This window comes from Pseudopipra pipra, chromosome 27 (genome assembly GCF_036250125.1).
Source record: "Pseudopipra pipra isolate bDixPip1 chromosome 27, bDixPip1.hap1, whole genome shotgun sequence".
Taxonomy (NCBI): Eukaryota; Metazoa; Chordata; class Aves; order Passeriformes; family Pipridae; genus Pseudopipra; species Pseudopipra pipra.
Genome location: NC_087575.1, coordinates 1631803 through 1648278, shown reverse-complemented (window position 1 = coordinate 1648278; position 16476 = coordinate 1631803). Strand labels below are relative to the sequence as shown.

The 16476-nt window shown below is 59.4% G+C and overlaps 1 protein-coding gene across 16 annotated transcripts in view; it reads right to left on the bottom strand.

Annotated features, from left to right (window-relative positions):
• The window catches only part of TCF3 (transcription factor 3), an 85181-nt gene that overhangs the window by 10747 nt on the left and 57958 nt on the right, over positions 1–16476 (bottom strand). For 3 of the 16 annotated variants that reach the window (XR_010425328.1, XM_064636988.1, XM_064637000.1), the window contains 11 exons: positions 15311–15360; positions 8908–9010; positions 8221–8360; positions 7944–8070; positions 7025–7083; positions 6265–6343; positions 5273–5346; positions 4492–4695; positions 2994–3117; positions 1902–2067; positions 736–974 (listed from right to left, as the gene is read on the bottom strand). Coding sequence is in view for 15 of the 16 variants with exons in the window: in XM_064636988.1 (XP_064493058.1) it covers positions 736–974; positions 1902–2067; positions 2994–3117; positions 4492–4695; positions 5273–5346; positions 6265–6343; positions 7025–7083; positions 7944–8070; positions 8221–8360; positions 8908–9010; positions 15311–15360 (1365 nt within the window). In the remaining variant the exon portion in view is untranslated. Of the gene's footprint in view, positions 1–727; positions 975–1901; positions 2068–2993; positions 3118–4491; positions 4696–5272; positions 5347–6264; positions 6344–7024; positions 7084–7943; positions 8071–8220; positions 8361–8907; positions 9011–15310; positions 15361–16476 lie in introns of those variants that run through there. The other 13 variants (XM_064636991.1, XM_064636994.1, XM_064636996.1 and 10 more) reach the window with 10 other exon arrangements.

Genomic DNA, 16476 nt, shown 5'->3' with positions numbered 1-16476 from the left:
ACAGGAGGTGGGTGCACTCAGGAGATGGGTGCACATGGGAGATGGTGCACACAGGAGATGGTGCACTCAGGAGATGGTGCACACAGGAGATGGTGCACTCAGGAGATGGTGCACACACGTGTGGAAGGAGGTGAGGGTGCTCCATTGAGGGGCAGACTCTGCACGCACCCACCGGCAGCTCCAGGCTCAGCTCGGAATGCGCAGAGCTCCCAGCTTTTGTCTGGGACCAGCCCGTGCAGGCGGCGAGGGCTGCTCAGCCCAGGGCATCCCGCTGCCCCTGGCACAGCCCCGGTGATCCCAGGGGTTTGCCAGGTGCCACACAGGTGGGCCAGGAGCGCAGAGCCCCGCTGGGCATGAGGCGGGACAGGGATGTGCTCTGTGCTCGGAGCAGCCCTTGGAGATGGCAGATTTGGGTCCCTCTGGGAGATTTGCTGGCTGGGGTTTTTCCAAGCTGGCCAAGCACGGAGCAGCCCTGGCTGCGGGGGAGTGACGGCGCAGGGCATGCAGCACACGCAGTGGCAGTGGGGAACGGAGGAGAGAACAGCAGGGAGGGATGCAAAAAAAGGCAAAAAAAAATAAAACCAAAAAGGACATCAACAGCCTTGGGTTGGTCCCCAAGGCCACAGGGGAGAGAGACAGTGCGAGGTACCACAGCACGTCACAGGAGACAGACAGACAGACAGCCCCGTGCCGATCAGATACGTAAAATATCACCACTCCGGGACCCTCACTGACCTCTAACTTGTTGCTCCAGGTTCAGTATGACTGATACGGCCTGGTGTAGGATTAGCAGTTTGGTCTGCGGTTTTTCGCTGTTTAGGTGCAGTTGGCACATGCGTCCGAGCTCTTTAAAGGCCTCGTTGATGTCCCGGACCCGCAGGCGCTCACGGGCATTATTGGCGACCCTCCTTTCTCTCTCTCTCTCGGCTTTTTGCTCTGGGGGAAGAAGATCGTCCTCCTCATCCTCATCTTGACTAATGGTTTAAAATAAGAACGAGACAGGGACATTCCTCGTGTGCACTCTCAGCACTGGTCAACTCACAGACAAGAAACACACGGCGAGGCACCGAGATGCCGAGCCCCGCGTGGCCCCCGGTGCCCCGACGGGACGTGCTGGCCTGTGCCACACGCTCGGGCACAGGGGCACACAGGGACTTTGGAGAGAAGCAATTAAGGCTCTTCTTCTGCCTCTTTTTGTTTTGGTTTGGTTTGGTTTTAAACAACAGAGAAAAAAACCACGATGCAACTAAAGCTTGTTGTTGCTGGGAGGGCACAGGGTGGCTCCGAGAAGGTGAGGGCCGACCCAGAATCCCCAGCTGGAATTTGGGAAGACACAGCCCTCTGCCTCCAGGGCAGGAGCAGGGCTGGCACTGCCCTGCTGGGCACCATCACCCTGGTGAGGTCTCCGAGCTGGTGGTGGGGCTGCAGAACAGCCAGTGAGCTGGAACCTGACCCGCTGCCACTTCTCGGCTGGATGTGACAGAGGACACAGGAGCCCAAAGCAGACAGCAGAGACGCCCCAAGGCAGGGAAGAAGTCAAACCTTCCCTGTCTGGGGCTGAGCACTCGCTCCTTCCTGTGCACAGCCCCGAGGGCCCACGCAGGCGGGTGCGGCTGCTGTGGATGAGGTGCCTCCCTCTGCTTTAGGAGCACGAGGAAGCCCTGAGCCCACAGGGACAGGAGCCAGCAGGAGGGTGGCAGGGACCCTTCCCCTGGGGCAGCAGCAGGAGCCCAGGCTGTGTGAGGCCACACCAGGCTCCCGGGGTGGGCAGGGACTGGGGGTCTGTGCCACAGGATGACCCTCAGCCTCACCGGGTCAAGCCCAGCACCCGGCAGGTCCTGGCGGCCACACCCTGGCCCAAACACCCGCAGCCTGGGAACAGAGTAAGTGAAGGGAGAGACCTGTTCAAAGAGCACCTTGTTCTGTTCCGAGAGGGTTTCAGCTCCTTCTTCTCCTCCTCTGAGTTATCTGCCACTGACGTGTTCTCTTCGTCCTCCTTCTCTTCCCTCTTTATTTCGCTCGTTCCCGAGGAGACGCTGCTCCGGCCCAGCCCCCCGGACAAACCTGCTGAGAGAGCAGAGCCACGTGCAGGGCTTGAGGGGCCTGACCCACACAGGAGGCTGGGGGGTCCCCAGGCCCTGCTCCTGCTGTGGCATCCCAAACTCATCCTGCACTGCTGCTCCGCAGGCAGGGAAGATGGAGGCTTGCTGGCTCTGCTCTGCTGCTGCTCCCTGTTCTCCCTCCACCTCCCAAGCCCTCCAAAATGAGAGCTCAACCTCTCCAGCACAGCAGGGCCTGGGAGGCTGTGCACCCACAGCTGGCAGGAGGGACAGGGACATGTAGGTCAAACCTAGTAGGATTAGATGGGATATTGGGAAGAAATTCTTGGCTGTGAGGGTGGTGGGGCCCTGGCACAGGTTGCCAGAGCAGCTGTGGCTGCCCCATCCTTGGAATTGTCCAGGGCCAGGTTGGATGGGGTTTGAAGCAACCTGGGATGGTAGAAGGTGTCCCTGCCCATGGCAGGGGGTGGAACTGGATGGGCTTTAAGGTCCCTTCCAACCCAAACCAGTCTGGGATTCTATAAAATCTCTGGAAAAGGCTCAAGGTCAAAACTGCCCTGTGGATCATGCAAGGAAGCACCAGCTGGGCTGCTGCTGCACAGGGCTAGACCTGATAGGTGACCCAAACTCCCTCTCCCTGGCAGGTGAGCCCTGGCACAGGTGAGTCCTTGGCACAGGTGAGTCCCTGGCACAGGTGAGCCCTGGCACAGGTGAGCCCTGGCACAGGTGAGTCCCTGGCACAGGTGAGCCCTGGCACAGGTGAGTCCCGGCACAGGTGAGCCCTGGCACAGGTGAGCCCTGGCACAGGTGAGTCCCTGGCACAGGTGAGCCCTGGCACAGGTGAGTCCCGGCACAGGTGAGCCCTGGCACAGGTGAGCCCTGGCACAGGTGAGCCCTGGCACAGGTGGGCCCCGACGTGCAGAGCTGCCTTACCGCTGTACGTGTCCTGCTGCCTGCTGAGGTCGGGGAGTGAGCTGGGCTGGGATGGAAGTGTGACGTGGTTGTGGAGCAAGCTGGGGTTGCTGGACAAGCCGTCTTCAGGGTGACCTCCTCCCACCTACAGCACAACAGGCAGAGCAAGGGGGACATGTCACAGCCAGCAGGCAGGGGGACAGTCACCTGAGGACACCCCCAGGGCTCCATGGACTGGGCTAAGGCCCAGCTGTGTGCTCCCCTTGCACAGCCCCATCACCCAGAGCACAGGCACGAGGGAGGGAAGAGCCAGCCTGCTCCAGCACTGGCTCTCTGAGGACTGTGGTAGCGACACTGCAGCTCTGCACATGAGCTGGGCCCAGCCCAAAGCCCCTGTCAGAGCTGTGCCCCCGCCATGGAAAAGCCCCTCCCTGCCTGGGTGCAAGGCTGGCACACTGGGAAGGACACATGTCCTGTCTCCATCGAGCAGCACTGTTTCTGCCACCACCCAGTGCCATAAGAACAAGGGACATCCCAGCAATGTGAACTTGGCTCCAGAAAGGGTGAGGGCCAGGCAGCCCTTCCGAGCCCATGGCCCCCAGGCTGTGCCACACGGGCCAGGGACTGGCAGGACAGAGCCAGCCCTGCTGCCCACAGCTGGGTTTGCAGCTGGCAGGACACATGTGTGACCACATCTGATTCCTCGCTCAGGAGCAGAGTCTGGGAAGCCTGGAAAGGGCTCACAACTGGTTCCAGAGTCTGGAGACGTGCTGCTGCAGCAGGCAACCAGTTCTGCCAAAAATGTGCTGCTGGGGTCACCAGCCTCTGGACAAGGGGGATCCTGGTGACCCAGCATGGAACCTCAGCATCCACATGCTCAGGGAGCCTGGAATCTGTCCCATTCCCTGGAGCCAGAATGAGCCCTCACACACCAGCACTCCCCACATGCAGGGTAGGACACGGTGCCTGCCCAAACCATTCAGAGTAGGGAATTCCTGGTGATACCTGGCTCTCTTAAACCCACTGGATCCCTCCTCTCCTTCTCCCTGCATACTCCAGGGATGGCTTGAGGCTGTTTTGAGGGATTTCCATCCATGTTGCAGGTAAAGAAGAGCTTTCACCACCTCTGCCTGCCCTGAGAAGGGGCACGAACAAAGTGCACACAGAGCTTGTGCCAAGAGCCACGTCTGTGCTGAGGGTGGACTCGGTGTGCCTGGAGAAGCTGTGGCTGCCCCATCCCTGGAACTGTTCAAAGCCAGGTTGGACAAGACTTGGAGCAACCTGGGATAATGGAAGGTGTCCCTGACCATGGCAGGGGGTGGAAGGAGATGGGATTCAACCCTCCCTGCAGGAACACAGCAGGTGACATCCATGCACATCACCCACCCAGCACTGCCAACACCTGACCCATGCTGGGCCACGCTGAGCTGTTCTCATCCCTCTGGATGCCAGGGCACCCCCCACGCAGCACGTGTCCCCAGCGTGTCCCCACCAGCTGCCACGATGCCCCCACACGTACCAGGCTCGGGTGCCTGTTGCCCAGGGCCATGACCGAGGCGGGGAAGGCCTGGCCCAGGCTGCCCACGGCGGCACTGTGGGGCGGTGCTGAGCCCAGGAGCCCGTGCATGTCCCCGTGGTTGCTGGGCATGGCAGCGGTCTGGCCCACGGCGTGGTTCCTCAGCACGTGGATGGCTTCGTCCAACCTGTCTTCCATTTTGTTTTGCTGGAAGGACAGGACAGAGAGAGGTCTGTGTTAACTGCCCGTCCCTGGAAGTGTCCCAGGCCAGGTTGGAGCAACCTGGTCTGGTGGAAGGTGTCCCTGCCCATGGGAATGGTATGGGCTTTAAGGTCCCTCCCAACCCAAACCACTCCATGATTCCATGATTGTAATCCCACTGAGCCAGCAGCCTGCTGCAGCTCTGCACTGCAGGCTCGTGGCAATCCAGCACTGAAGTACCACAGGGCAGGGATGGGGAGAAATAACCCCCCAGTCAGTGCCATCCCCTAAAGGCACAAGGGGTCACACCAGTCACACCAGCAGAGCTGCTCAGGGAAGGGAGGCAGAAACCTGCCAGGAATCCATCCCACTGGGACAGACCCCAGGACAGGCCAGGGCCATGGATGGTGGGAGGGTGCCAGGCTGTCCGGGTGCCAGCGAGGCTCCAGGCTCAGGGACACATCCATCCATCTCAACCAACCACCTGATTCCAGGCCCCGGCTGTTCGGGGGAGAGGACTTCCCCCAAAAATCCTTCCCCACCAGGCCCCAGGGGACGGGAGAGCAAAGGAGCAGCCACTCACCAAAGTGTGGAGGCTCCCTTCGTAGCTGGGAGATAAGGCACCCGCTCCGCTCGCCCGCGGCCACTGCGACGTGCCTGGGGACAAACGGAGAGCTGGGCACCGGCACCGGCTGCCACTAGATGGGGCTGGAAGCTGGGCCACGGCACTGCAGGGGCCACCACGCCGTGCACAGGCCACCGTGCCACGCTCAGCACCCCACGGCACCGCGGGGATCACCGCGGCACTGCACGGCACCAACATGGGCCACCACAGCACCACACAGCCCCCGCGGCACTGCACGGCACCATGTGGGCCACCATGGCATCACACAGGCCCCCGTGGCACTGCATGGCACCATGTGGGCCACCATGGCATCACACAGGCCCCCGTGGCACTGCATGGCACCAGCGTGGGCCAACACAGCATCACACAGGCCCCCGTGGCACTGCATGGCACCATGTGGGCCACCATGGCATCACACAGGCCATCACAGCACCACATGGCACTGCACAGGCCACCGTGGCACCATGGCACTGCATGGGCCACCACGTGGCACCTCGTGGCACCTCGTGGCACTGTGGGCTCAGCCTCTGCTCTGGCTCAGCAGGGAGCTGAGCTCAGGCCTCCAGACTCAAGAGGTTTCCAATTGTCCCTGGTCTCAGTGACACGCTGTGACCTTGGGGCTGCACCCCGGGTACGGGGAACCCGGGCACCAGCTCTGCTGGGCACAACGGGACCTTGTCCTGCCCGAGGGCAGCAGGGACAGGCTTTCACCAGGTGCTGGAAATGGGTTCTAACTGGTTGGCCACTTCCCAGTTCCCAGTGTGCTTCTCCCATGGGAGACAAATCCAGGGACAGCCTCTGTGAGGTGGGATGCTCAGGGACAGGATCAGGAATGGCAGGGGCAGGTCCCAGGGTCACTGCCACCCCTGGGCTCTGTAGTGAGGGTTTGGGGCTGACCTGGGAAGCTCCCAAAAGCAAACCTGACCCAGAGAACAACATCTGTCACTCACCTGCAAGCCCCTGCGGGGAGCCGACCGGTGTGGAGGGGTTTGAGGAGAAGTTATTGCTAGAGTGATCAGGGGAGTAAATCTGGGGAGAGAGAGGGTGGGCAGTGAGCAGCGCCCACCCTGAGCCACTGCCCCTCCCAGCAGCACCCACCACCTGCTGGGACCCCTGAGGGGACCCCCTGTCCCAAACCCACATCCAGCGTGAAGGCCCAGCCCAGCCCCCCCCAGCCCCACCATCAACCCCAGGGTCTCTCTCTGTCCCCACCCCTGAGCGCAGCTCCAATCTTCGGGTCCCACCTTGGAAGGAAGTGAGAGCCCCATGGAAGTGTCACAGGGTGCACTGCCAGCCCCCCTCTGCCACCGTGCAAAGGTCACTGAAGGGGACAAAGGCGACTCTGATAACCTGGTGAGACCAGTGCCCTCCAGTCTGAACCAGCACATGCAGGGCCAGGACTACTGGGACCTGCAAGCCCTGCCATGGGGGCTGTGCAGGGTGGTCTTGGCAGAGAGCATGAGGCTGGGGGGTCCTGGGCTGGTCATGGGGCTGCAACAAGCAGTGCCTCAGTTTCCTCATCTGCCAAGAGGCACCAGGACCGAGATGGCAGCACATGGAGTGGGGAAAACCCTCCCTCAGAGTCTGCCATGGATTTGGGCTGCATTCACCCAAAATTCTCACTGTGTCCATATCCCCTGTTTTGTATGGAGAGGGGCTCCAGTGCAGGAAGAGCACGAGGAGCAGGTCAGGGATGATCCCAACCCTTACCGAGGCCAGTGCCTTCCCGAGCGCGTCTCCAGAGCTCCCGGCTGTGGTTCCTCTGTTACCTGCCAGGAGGGGACACAGATGTCACTGCCAGGGCACCAGAGCCCAGCAGGACGTGGCACCCTATGAGACCTTTCCTGGGGTCACCTGCTCTGAGGTGGAAACTTTTTGCTTTTAGTGCTTTGCTTGACAATGAAATGTTTGTGTGGCTCAGGGCAGCCCGGACAGGGGCACAATCCCCCTGACAGCCTTCAGGGGGCTGCATGAAGGTCTCTCTAAGCTCTGGGTTGGAGGTGCCACCAACAGCAATCAGATGTCTCTGCTGCAGCACAGCCCATTGCCATGGGCCATTTTAAGCCCCTACAATAACCAATGGACTGGATGTTCTTGGATGTCTTTTCCAACCTTAATGATTTGATCATTCTGTGAATCCCAAACTTGATTCCCTGTAGAAAAATAAAAGGTTTTCTACAAATCCAGGTCAGGATCCTCATTTCCTGGGGAGCATAAGTTCATTTCAGTAACAGGTTTGGTAACAGGTTCAGCAGGGTCAGAGATTAAAGCACTCAGGGGTTAACATGGTATCTAAATGCAGCACGAACATTCCCATTCCGGATTTAAGTGAACAGCTTCACACAGGTGCAAATCCTTCCCGCAACTCATGTAAGCCACAGCACCTCCAAGGGACAATGTCAGAGCTCCTGGGCTCCTCCCAGATCCACCACAGGAGGTGTAAACCCCACAGGTGTCTCCCTGCTCCAGGTATCCAGCAGCAGGAACCTCACTGTGCCTCACACAGCGACTCCAGGCACAGGTGACACACGAGGGGTTTTGGATGCCTCAGGCATCGGGTTTGCCCAAGACTCTGGTTTTCCAGGCGAGCCTGTGCAGGGCAAGGGGGTCCCCCGGGGGCTGGACATACCCATCATATTGTCTGTGCCGCTGATCGGGGGCGTGTGACTGGACACTCCGTAGGGCGTGGAGGCCGAGGAAAAGCCGGACACGGAGGGGAGTCCCCCGTTCACCTCTCCTGAATGCAGCTGGTAGTTCTGGCAGGGAGGAGGAGAGGGGTGAGAGGAGCCCTGGGAAAGCTGCTGGGCTTTGGCATTGGGCCAGAACCCAGCTGCCCCCGAGCCCAAAGCCATGGAAGGAGGTGCCACGGAGGTGACAGGGCCCCCCAGCCCCGGGGGACACGTTACCATGCGTTCGTGCTGGTGTAAACTGTTGAAGCCACTGGACTGTGGGAGTGGGGAGGAGGAGCTGCCCAGCATGGCACCGTAACTCGACTGGCTCATGGCACCCGGGGAACTCCACAGGTCTGGCGAGTTATGGAGTCCATCTGCAAGGAAAAGTGGAACTGGGCAGGGTACAGACACCACAGGCAGCCCCCAGCCCCCCAGGGGAGGTCAGCCCGGGCTGAGGGGCTGTGACTGTCCCCATTGTGTCCTGTCTACACTGAGCATCCCCCGCTGAGCAAGTCGGGACCATCTCACTGGGACCAGGGACAGGACCCAGGGAAGGGCTGGAGCTGTGCCAGGGGGGTTGGGATGGATCTCAGGGAAAGGTTCTTCCCCCACAGGGTGCTGGGGCACTGCCCAGGCTCCCCAGGGCAGTGGGCACGGCCCCAAGGCTACCAGAGCTCCAGGAGCGTTTGGACAACGCTGTGAGGGACAGGGTGGGATTGTTGGGGTGATGTGCAGGGCCAGGAGTTGGGACTGGATGATCCCTGTAGGTCCCTTCCCACTCAGGATATTCCATAATTCTATGATTTCAGGGCTGCTTTTTGTCTCACGCACTCCTGTCCTGAGCCTCCTCCATCTAATCCCTCCTGTGGTCTGTGAAAATCCAGGCAGCCCCTGCTCTGCCCCAGGGTGTGAATAACTCACCTGCCATATAAAAGGCTCCAGGATACACAGTGCTGGGAGGTTTTGAGGGAGTATATCCAGCTGGATCCCTGCTGTAGTCATCACCTGAGTTGGATGGATACACCTGTGGGGCAGGAAAGGGGTTGAAGAGAACTGCTTGGCCACTCCAAGGCCCCACATCCTCACCGTGGCTCTCCCTAACCCTGCACAGCCTAAACTTCAAATTTAAACTTCAAACTTAAACTTCAGCAGTGTCTGAGTGGCCTCTCACAGCAACAGAGCAGTGTTTCACTCAACTGACCTTTCAAGGACCTGGAGGGACAGGACACAGGGAATGGCTTCCCACTGCCAGAGGGCAGGGTTAGATGGGATATTGGGAGAAATTGTTGCCTGTGAGGGTGGGGAGGCCCTGGCACAGGTTGCCCAGAGAAGCTGTGGCTGCCCCATCCCTGGAAGTGTCCAAGGCCAGGTTGGATGGGGCTTGGAGCAACCTGGGCTAGTGGAAGGTGTCCCTGCCCATGGCAGGGGGTGGGACTGGATGGGCTCTAAGGTCCTGTCCATCCCAAACCATTCCACGAATCCAGGAGCTTCACTTTTATTCATCCCACAGCAGAAGTGGGCAGCACTGGAGAGGTTCAGCTGAAGTCCTTGAAGGGCACAGCCCTGTGGGCAGTGGGGCAGGGCACAGGGCACAGGGTGCAGGGCACAGAGGGCACAGGGGACACCCACAGCCCCTCTGCCTTCCCGTAACCCCGTGGGTCCCCCAGCCCCCTCCTGCAGAGCCTGCCGGCACCGGCAGAAGTTTCGACTCTGCTCCAGTTCCGTTTTCCGTGGTTATAAGTTTTTCTGGGTAACCACAAAAGCCACCACTGCTGTGCGGTGACCCCGCGCCAGGGGACGGGCTGGGGGCTGCCACCGGGGGCTGCTGTGCCCTTGGGACCCCCTGTGCCAACCCTGGTGTGTGCCAGGCTCCCCAGCACAGCCCCTGCCCAAACCTGCCACACGAACCAGCTCGAGGGGGAACTGTGGCACAGGGGACACCGAGGGCTGAGCAGCCCCTCGGAGGGGTTGTCAAGGGGAGGGGACAGCTCTGGGACAGATCTCTGCAGCACTGCTCAGCTACGTGATTTAACAGCACATTAAGCAACAGAAAAGGCTTTCCCTTCCTTTCTAAACTAACCAAACCCATCCTAGAAAGCCCTGACTGAAAATCACCTTGTGCCAGGGCAAAAACACACCTTTATTTTTTTTTAGAAAGAAACCCAGAAATTCAATACGCAAAGAAACCGAAATAGCACTCAAAGAAACTGAAATGCCACTCAAAATGATGTGAGAACTTTTGTCACAGCTTATTTTCATCCCCTTTGATTCATTCTGAAACCGACAATCTTTTCCTTTTTAAATCCAGCCGAAAGCAGGGGCGGGGACAGGGGCTGGCTGGGCTCTGCCTGGCACACACGGCTCTCTTTGGGAAGGAAACCTGCCCTGAGTTTCTCTTTCCCCACAGCCAGCTGCTCCCTTCCAGCCCTGGCCCTCACCAGCAAGAAGGGGCAGGATTGGTGGTGGGGAATAAAAATCAGAATCACAGAATCGTTTAGGCTGGAAAAGACCCTCAAGATCATCAAGTTCAGCACCACCACCATGTTCACCACTAAGCCATGTCCTCAAATGTCACATCCACACATTTTTTGAACACTTCCAGGGATAGTGACTCCACCACTGTCCTGGGCAGCCCATTCCAGGCTTCTTTTGGTTAAAAAAAAAAAACCCTGACCAAAAAATCCCCCGAATCCCACCAAACTCCTCTGAAAAGCTCCAGTGGCTGCACTTCAATATATCCATGGCTTCATTTTCCCCTGGCAGCCAAGGTTCCCATTTCTTGGAGCAGCTTCTCCCAAAACTGGGGCGTTCGGAACCCAAGGGGCAGCCCTGATCCTTCCCCACATGTTGGCTCATAGTGGCTGGACCCTGAAGGGCCACAGGGAGCTGAAATCACCTTGTGGGTGTTGGTGCTGTGGATGGAGAGCAGGTGAAGGGATAACAGAGCTGGGGAGGGGTCTGGAGCATCAGGAGCGGCTGAGGGAGTTGGAGGGGCTCAGCCTGGAGGAAAGGAGGCTCAGGGGGGACCTTCTCTCTCTCTGCAGCTCCCTGACAGGAGGGGGGAGCCAGGGGGATCTCGGGCTCTGCTCCCAGACAGAGACAACGACAAGAGGAAAGAGCCTCAAGTTGTGCCAGGGAAGGCTCAGGTGGGATATCAGGGGACATTTCTTCACTGAAAGAGTGGTCAGGCACTGGCACAGGCTGCCCAGGGCAGTGGTGGAGTCACCATCCCTGGAAGTGTTCAAAACCACACAGATGTGGTTTTGGGGACAGGGGTTAGTGGTGGGGTGATGGTTGGGCTCGATGACCTCAGAGAGCTCTTCCAGCGCTCCCGATTCCGTGGTTCTGTGGGGAACTCGTGAACTAAAGGCAAAAAAAAAAAAGAAATAAAGAGAGGGGGGAGGGAAAATCCTGACAGACACTGGCAGCTGCCCTTCATCCCCTGCTCAAAAAAGAGAATTCCAGGCCCCTTGGCCTGGGAGGGGCGGCGGGGGCAGCGCCGCGGGCACGGGGAGCCACGCGGGCAGTGGGGGAACAGAGGGGGGGGGCTGTGTGAGGGGGGGAACGAGGACCCAGCAAATTGCCTTTTCCTATAATTTGATTAAATGGCGGGAGCGGGGCCGGGGAGCCGAGGGAAGCAGCCTAAAGAGCCCCGCGCCATCTGCCAGGGGCTGGCGCCCGGCCAGCGCCAGAGGCAGCTGCGCCGAGCGGCGCGGGGGGGCCCAGCAGCCATTTCCTACAGCCCCGCTGGAAACAGGGAGAGCAGAACCGCGGGGATGGAGGGGCAGGGGGGGCAAAGCAGGGGGGAGGCAGAGCGGGGCACGGGCAAAGCAGAGGGGGAGTTCGCCTTGTTGCTCCCCCATCCTGGACACCCCCCGCCCCCCCCCCATCATCTCCTGTCGGAGCCAAATTTCACCACAGTTCTGGCCCTGACCACTCCAGATTTTTTGTTTCGCTGCTGGGCACAGGGGAGGCCGTGAAAAGCCGGCTCCATCCCTCGCTGCCCCAGCCAAGTGAGGAGCACCGTGCGGGCACGGCGGCCGAGCGCTGCAGGAAACAGTAAATCAGGGCCAGGTCCCCGTTCCCCAGCCCTTCCCCAGCCCTTCCCCAGCCCGCGGCCCCAGCCCTCAGCCGGCGGCCTCGGGGACCTCCAGGTGAGGTCATTTCCTCCGGTTGAAATTGCCAGCGCGGCGAGAGCCGCTCGAAAGGCCCCAGCGCTGGGATCCGCAGCGCTTTGTGGCGTTGGGTTGTTTTCCCCTCCCTGTTTTTCTTGCTCAAACGCAGGAGCTGGGGTGGGACTTCGGGCAGACTGAGGCTAAACAGAGCAGTGACCAGACTGGGAACTCGCAGGCTGAAGCAGCTCCCCGGCCCCGCGCTCGCTGCGGCAACAAAATCCTGCAGGAACTGACTTGCACAAAATCCCTCCCCGGGTTCCTGTGGCTCAGCAGCTGATGTGCAGCAGGGCCTGGGGGGCCCCATCCAGCCCTGGGTCCTGTGCCTGGACACACCAGCCTGTGGTCAGGAGCTCCAGAGCTGCAGGGAGGCTCCAAGGGGCTTCATGCCCTGAGGGCAACCTATTGCCTGGAATCATGGAATGGTTTGGGCTGGAAGGGACCTTAAAGCTCATCTCATTCCACTCCCTGCCATGGGCAGGGACACCTTCCACTAGCCCAGGTTGCTGCTTTGATCCAACCTGGCCTTGAACACTTCCAGGGCAGCCACAGCTGCTCTGGGCAACCTGTGCCAGGGCCACAACACCCTCACAGGGAGGAATTCCTTCCCAATATCCCATCTAACCCTTCCCTCTGGCACTGGGAAGCCATTCCCCCTGTCCTGTCCCTCCATCCCTTGTCCCAAGTCCCTCTCCAGCTCTCCTGGAGCCCCTTTAGGCCCTGCAAGGGGCTCTCAGCTCTCCCTGGAGCTTTCTCTCCTCCAGGTGAACCCCCCCAGCTCTCCCAGCCTGGCTCCAGAGCAGAGGGGCTCCAGCCCTTGGAGCATCTCTGTGCCCTCCTCGGGATGTGAGCACTGAGCCCAAAGGCTGCAGGTTACCAGAACAGGTCTCTCTGTGCCCATCCCTGCCTGGCATCGCCCCTCACATTCCCCCTGAACCACCTCACGCTGCCGGTGCCTCTCGGTGCCTTTGGCATCATCGCTCCCCCTCCAGCCACCCCCAGCCCTTCCAGCCGCTGACCTCGGCGAGTTTTCAAAGCAGCTCGGGAATTACAGATTAAAGTACTTCATTTTAATAAGATGCTGATTAACCTATTTATTTTGCACGGGGTCCAGTGATAACACGGGGCGGGCTCCTGCACGGGCGAGTCAGACAAGAAAGAGCCTTTGATCCGCTGCCTTTGAGGCCACTCCTTCTGCTTCACACTTCTCCCGCCGCCTCGGCACGGATTTCTCTCCCCAGGTGTGGAAGTTCAAAAACAAACCAGGAAGCCAGAGCTCACGGCACAGGGAGGGTGAGGGAAAGAGGCAGCACCAGAAATCAGAGCTTTGGCGTCAAGGGGCAGCCGAGGTGCCAGCCAGGGCAAGGAGGGAGATTTAGGGGAGACGTGAGGAGGAAATTCACCCTCATGGGTGGGGAGGCCCTGGCACAGCTTTCCCAGAGCAGCTGTAGCTGCCCTATCCCTGGAAATGTCCAAGGCCAGGTTGGACGGGGCTTGGAGCAACCTGGGCTAGTGGGAGGTGTCCCTGCCCATGGCAGGGGTGGCACTGGATGAGCTTTAAGGTCCCTTCCAAGCCAAACCATCCTATGAAAGGCCACCGTGCAGGTGTTGGCTCAGACACAGGGAAGGGGCTGGGATTTGGCAAATGCCGAGTGGCTTTTCCTGTGGGAATCGGGGCCCTCCCGGGCACTGCCAGCAGGACGGGTCCAGTCCCAGCACTTTGAAATCTGAGGCCAATAAAGGCCATTTGTTGGGAGTGATGTTTTCCCCACATGTCGTCTGGGCTTTAAAAGCTCCACATTTCACACAGAAACTTGAGGCAGCGACACGGACTCTGCTCTGAGCAGGTTTTCCCTGGTAAAACACAGACCTGGGGCAACTTGGCCCTGCTCACTGGAGCTGGTTTCTGCACCATGTGGATCCACACGGACCCTTCAACACCCTCCAGACTGTGAGCCCAGACCTGGCAAGCCCTCAGCGCCTTCCTCCCCCTCCATCCTCCCAAACCAGCATCTCAGGGTGCAATTCCAAAGGCAGAGCCTGTGGTGGTGGTTACAGCTCTGCGCCAGCAGCCAGGGAATGCAACTGCACAGACCTCCCCCATGGATGGGAGTGTTCCCTGGGGAATGGGGGAGCACTGCACCAGCACCAGGTTTGGCAGAGAGTGACAGGACACACTTGGGCAAGGGCACAGCCCCAGCCTGGGGACAGAGCCCTGGGACAGCACCCTGGGGACAGAGCCCATGGGACAGCACCCTGGGGAAAGAGCCCTGGGGACAGAGCCCTGGGACAGCACCCTGGGGACAGAGCCCTGGGGACAGAGCCCTGGGACAGCATCCTGGGGACAGAGCCCTGGGGACAGAGCCTGGGGACAGAGCCTGGGGACAGAGCCTGAGGACAGAGGCCTGGGGACAGAGCCTGGGGACAGAGCCCTGGGACAGCGCCCTGGGGACAGAGCCTGGGGACAGAGCCCTGGGGACAGAGCCCTGGAGATAGAGCTCTGGGACAGAACTCTGGGGACAGAGCCATCCCGTCCCCCTCCAAGCACGCAAACGCTCCAGCCAGGAATGCAGCCTCGGCCGCCAGACAGCTCCCGTATTCCTGCAGGAACCCTCCAGCCCACTCCAATTAGCTTTCCTGGAGATCCCATTACTTGCAGCCACAAAGACATTGTTCAGTCTATTCCCCTGGAACAGCCGCGGGAGCAGGGAGAGCGTATTCCCGTGTTCCTGCAGGCTGCTCAGCTTTCCCAGAGCGGCCCGGGCAGTGCACACCTGGAGCGGGCCCAGCTGCCCGCCCCGCTCCAACTGCGCTGCTTTCCCTTCTGGAGTGAAATCCGACCCCTCCAGGATCGCGTTTCACTCGCGACATAACGTCAAACAGAGCAGAGGCCGCAGGGCAGGAGGCCGCGGCTCAGGGCTCGGCTGGGGAGGTGCCCCCGCACCGGGAATGCTGCGGCCCCTTCCCCAGGGAGCTCTCCCTCGCATCACTTCCCCGTTCTCCTCCTCTGGGAGCTGGGAAAACCCTTCCCCATCCCGCTAAAATCCAAACCCTCGATGTTTGGGGTTGCAGGACCCGGGCAGCTCCCAGGATTGGGATGATTCCCAAGGGAGGGAGGAGACACCTGCGGGGAACACGCTGCCGGCACTTACCGAGGAGGGGAGTCCAGGAGGCACCTTCCGAACCTTTTTGGGCTGTCCATCTGGGTTAGGGGAGAGAAGAGAGGGTCTAAGTTTTGAAGGGGCTTAGTGGGAGGGAAAAAGCAGCTACAGCAAAAGTCTCCAGGGTTGGAAGCTGCAGGTACAGACAGGGTTCAGATCCCAAATGTTCCGCAGCCAAGGAAGCATCAACGGTGAAAATGTCTGAGGATGAACCTCTCCAAACCTCATCTGCACCTTTTGGGGGCAGGTTTCACCCACAGACAGAGATCCCAGGGCAGCAAGAGGTGTCACCCCACGGGGAAGGGCTCCTTGGGAGAGAACAAGCCCATAAATATAATAATATTTAATAAACCCTCGTTGGGGTTTTCTTGGGAAACAATTTAACTTGAAGTGGGTCTGTGGAGAAAGGGAACACATGTAGGGCTGGGTTGTATTTTCATTTCTCTTTACATAAGGATATACTGGGAAAGCTTCACTGCTGCAGGAAGCAGGGATGTGCTTCCCAGGACCAGCCCCCAGCACATCCCTCCAGGTCCAGCTCTGGAGGGACAGTGTCCTGTGGGGGAGACAATTCAGGGAGGTGGTGGGGAAACATCATGAGTGGCTCAAGGGGAAGCACAACCAGTGCTTCTGATGTTTTAATTTGATATTTTCTTAATTTCTACTTTTAATATTATTATTTCTCATCATTATTATTTATTATTTTTCATAATTAAGGTCATTATTTGTCATAATTAAGGAAGGCTGTGGCTGGGGGGGGCGGGGTGCTAACACAGCGAGGGACTCTGCTGGGATGTTTCTCTGGAGGAGAAATTCATCCCACAGAACACAGAAGAATCATCTTCTAGGCTGAAAATGGGTGGGGACTGCCTTTTTCTGAAAAGCACATCACACAGAGTCACTTCTGGTTTCGTTTGCTGGGGAAAGCCCAAAAGAGCAGCAGGAAAGTGATTCTGGAGGGTGCAGGGGAACTGTGACAAGAAACACAACTTCTGGGGAACTGGAGCTTGTCCTCCCTCCAAGGTTAAACTCACACCTGAGCTCAGCCTTTGCTAAAAGCAAAATGGTTTATTCCCAGGTACATCCTGCTTGGGAACTATGGAGCAGGCAGGGAGAGAGTGAACATTCCCTGTGTCCCAGGGCGCAGTTCCCATGTC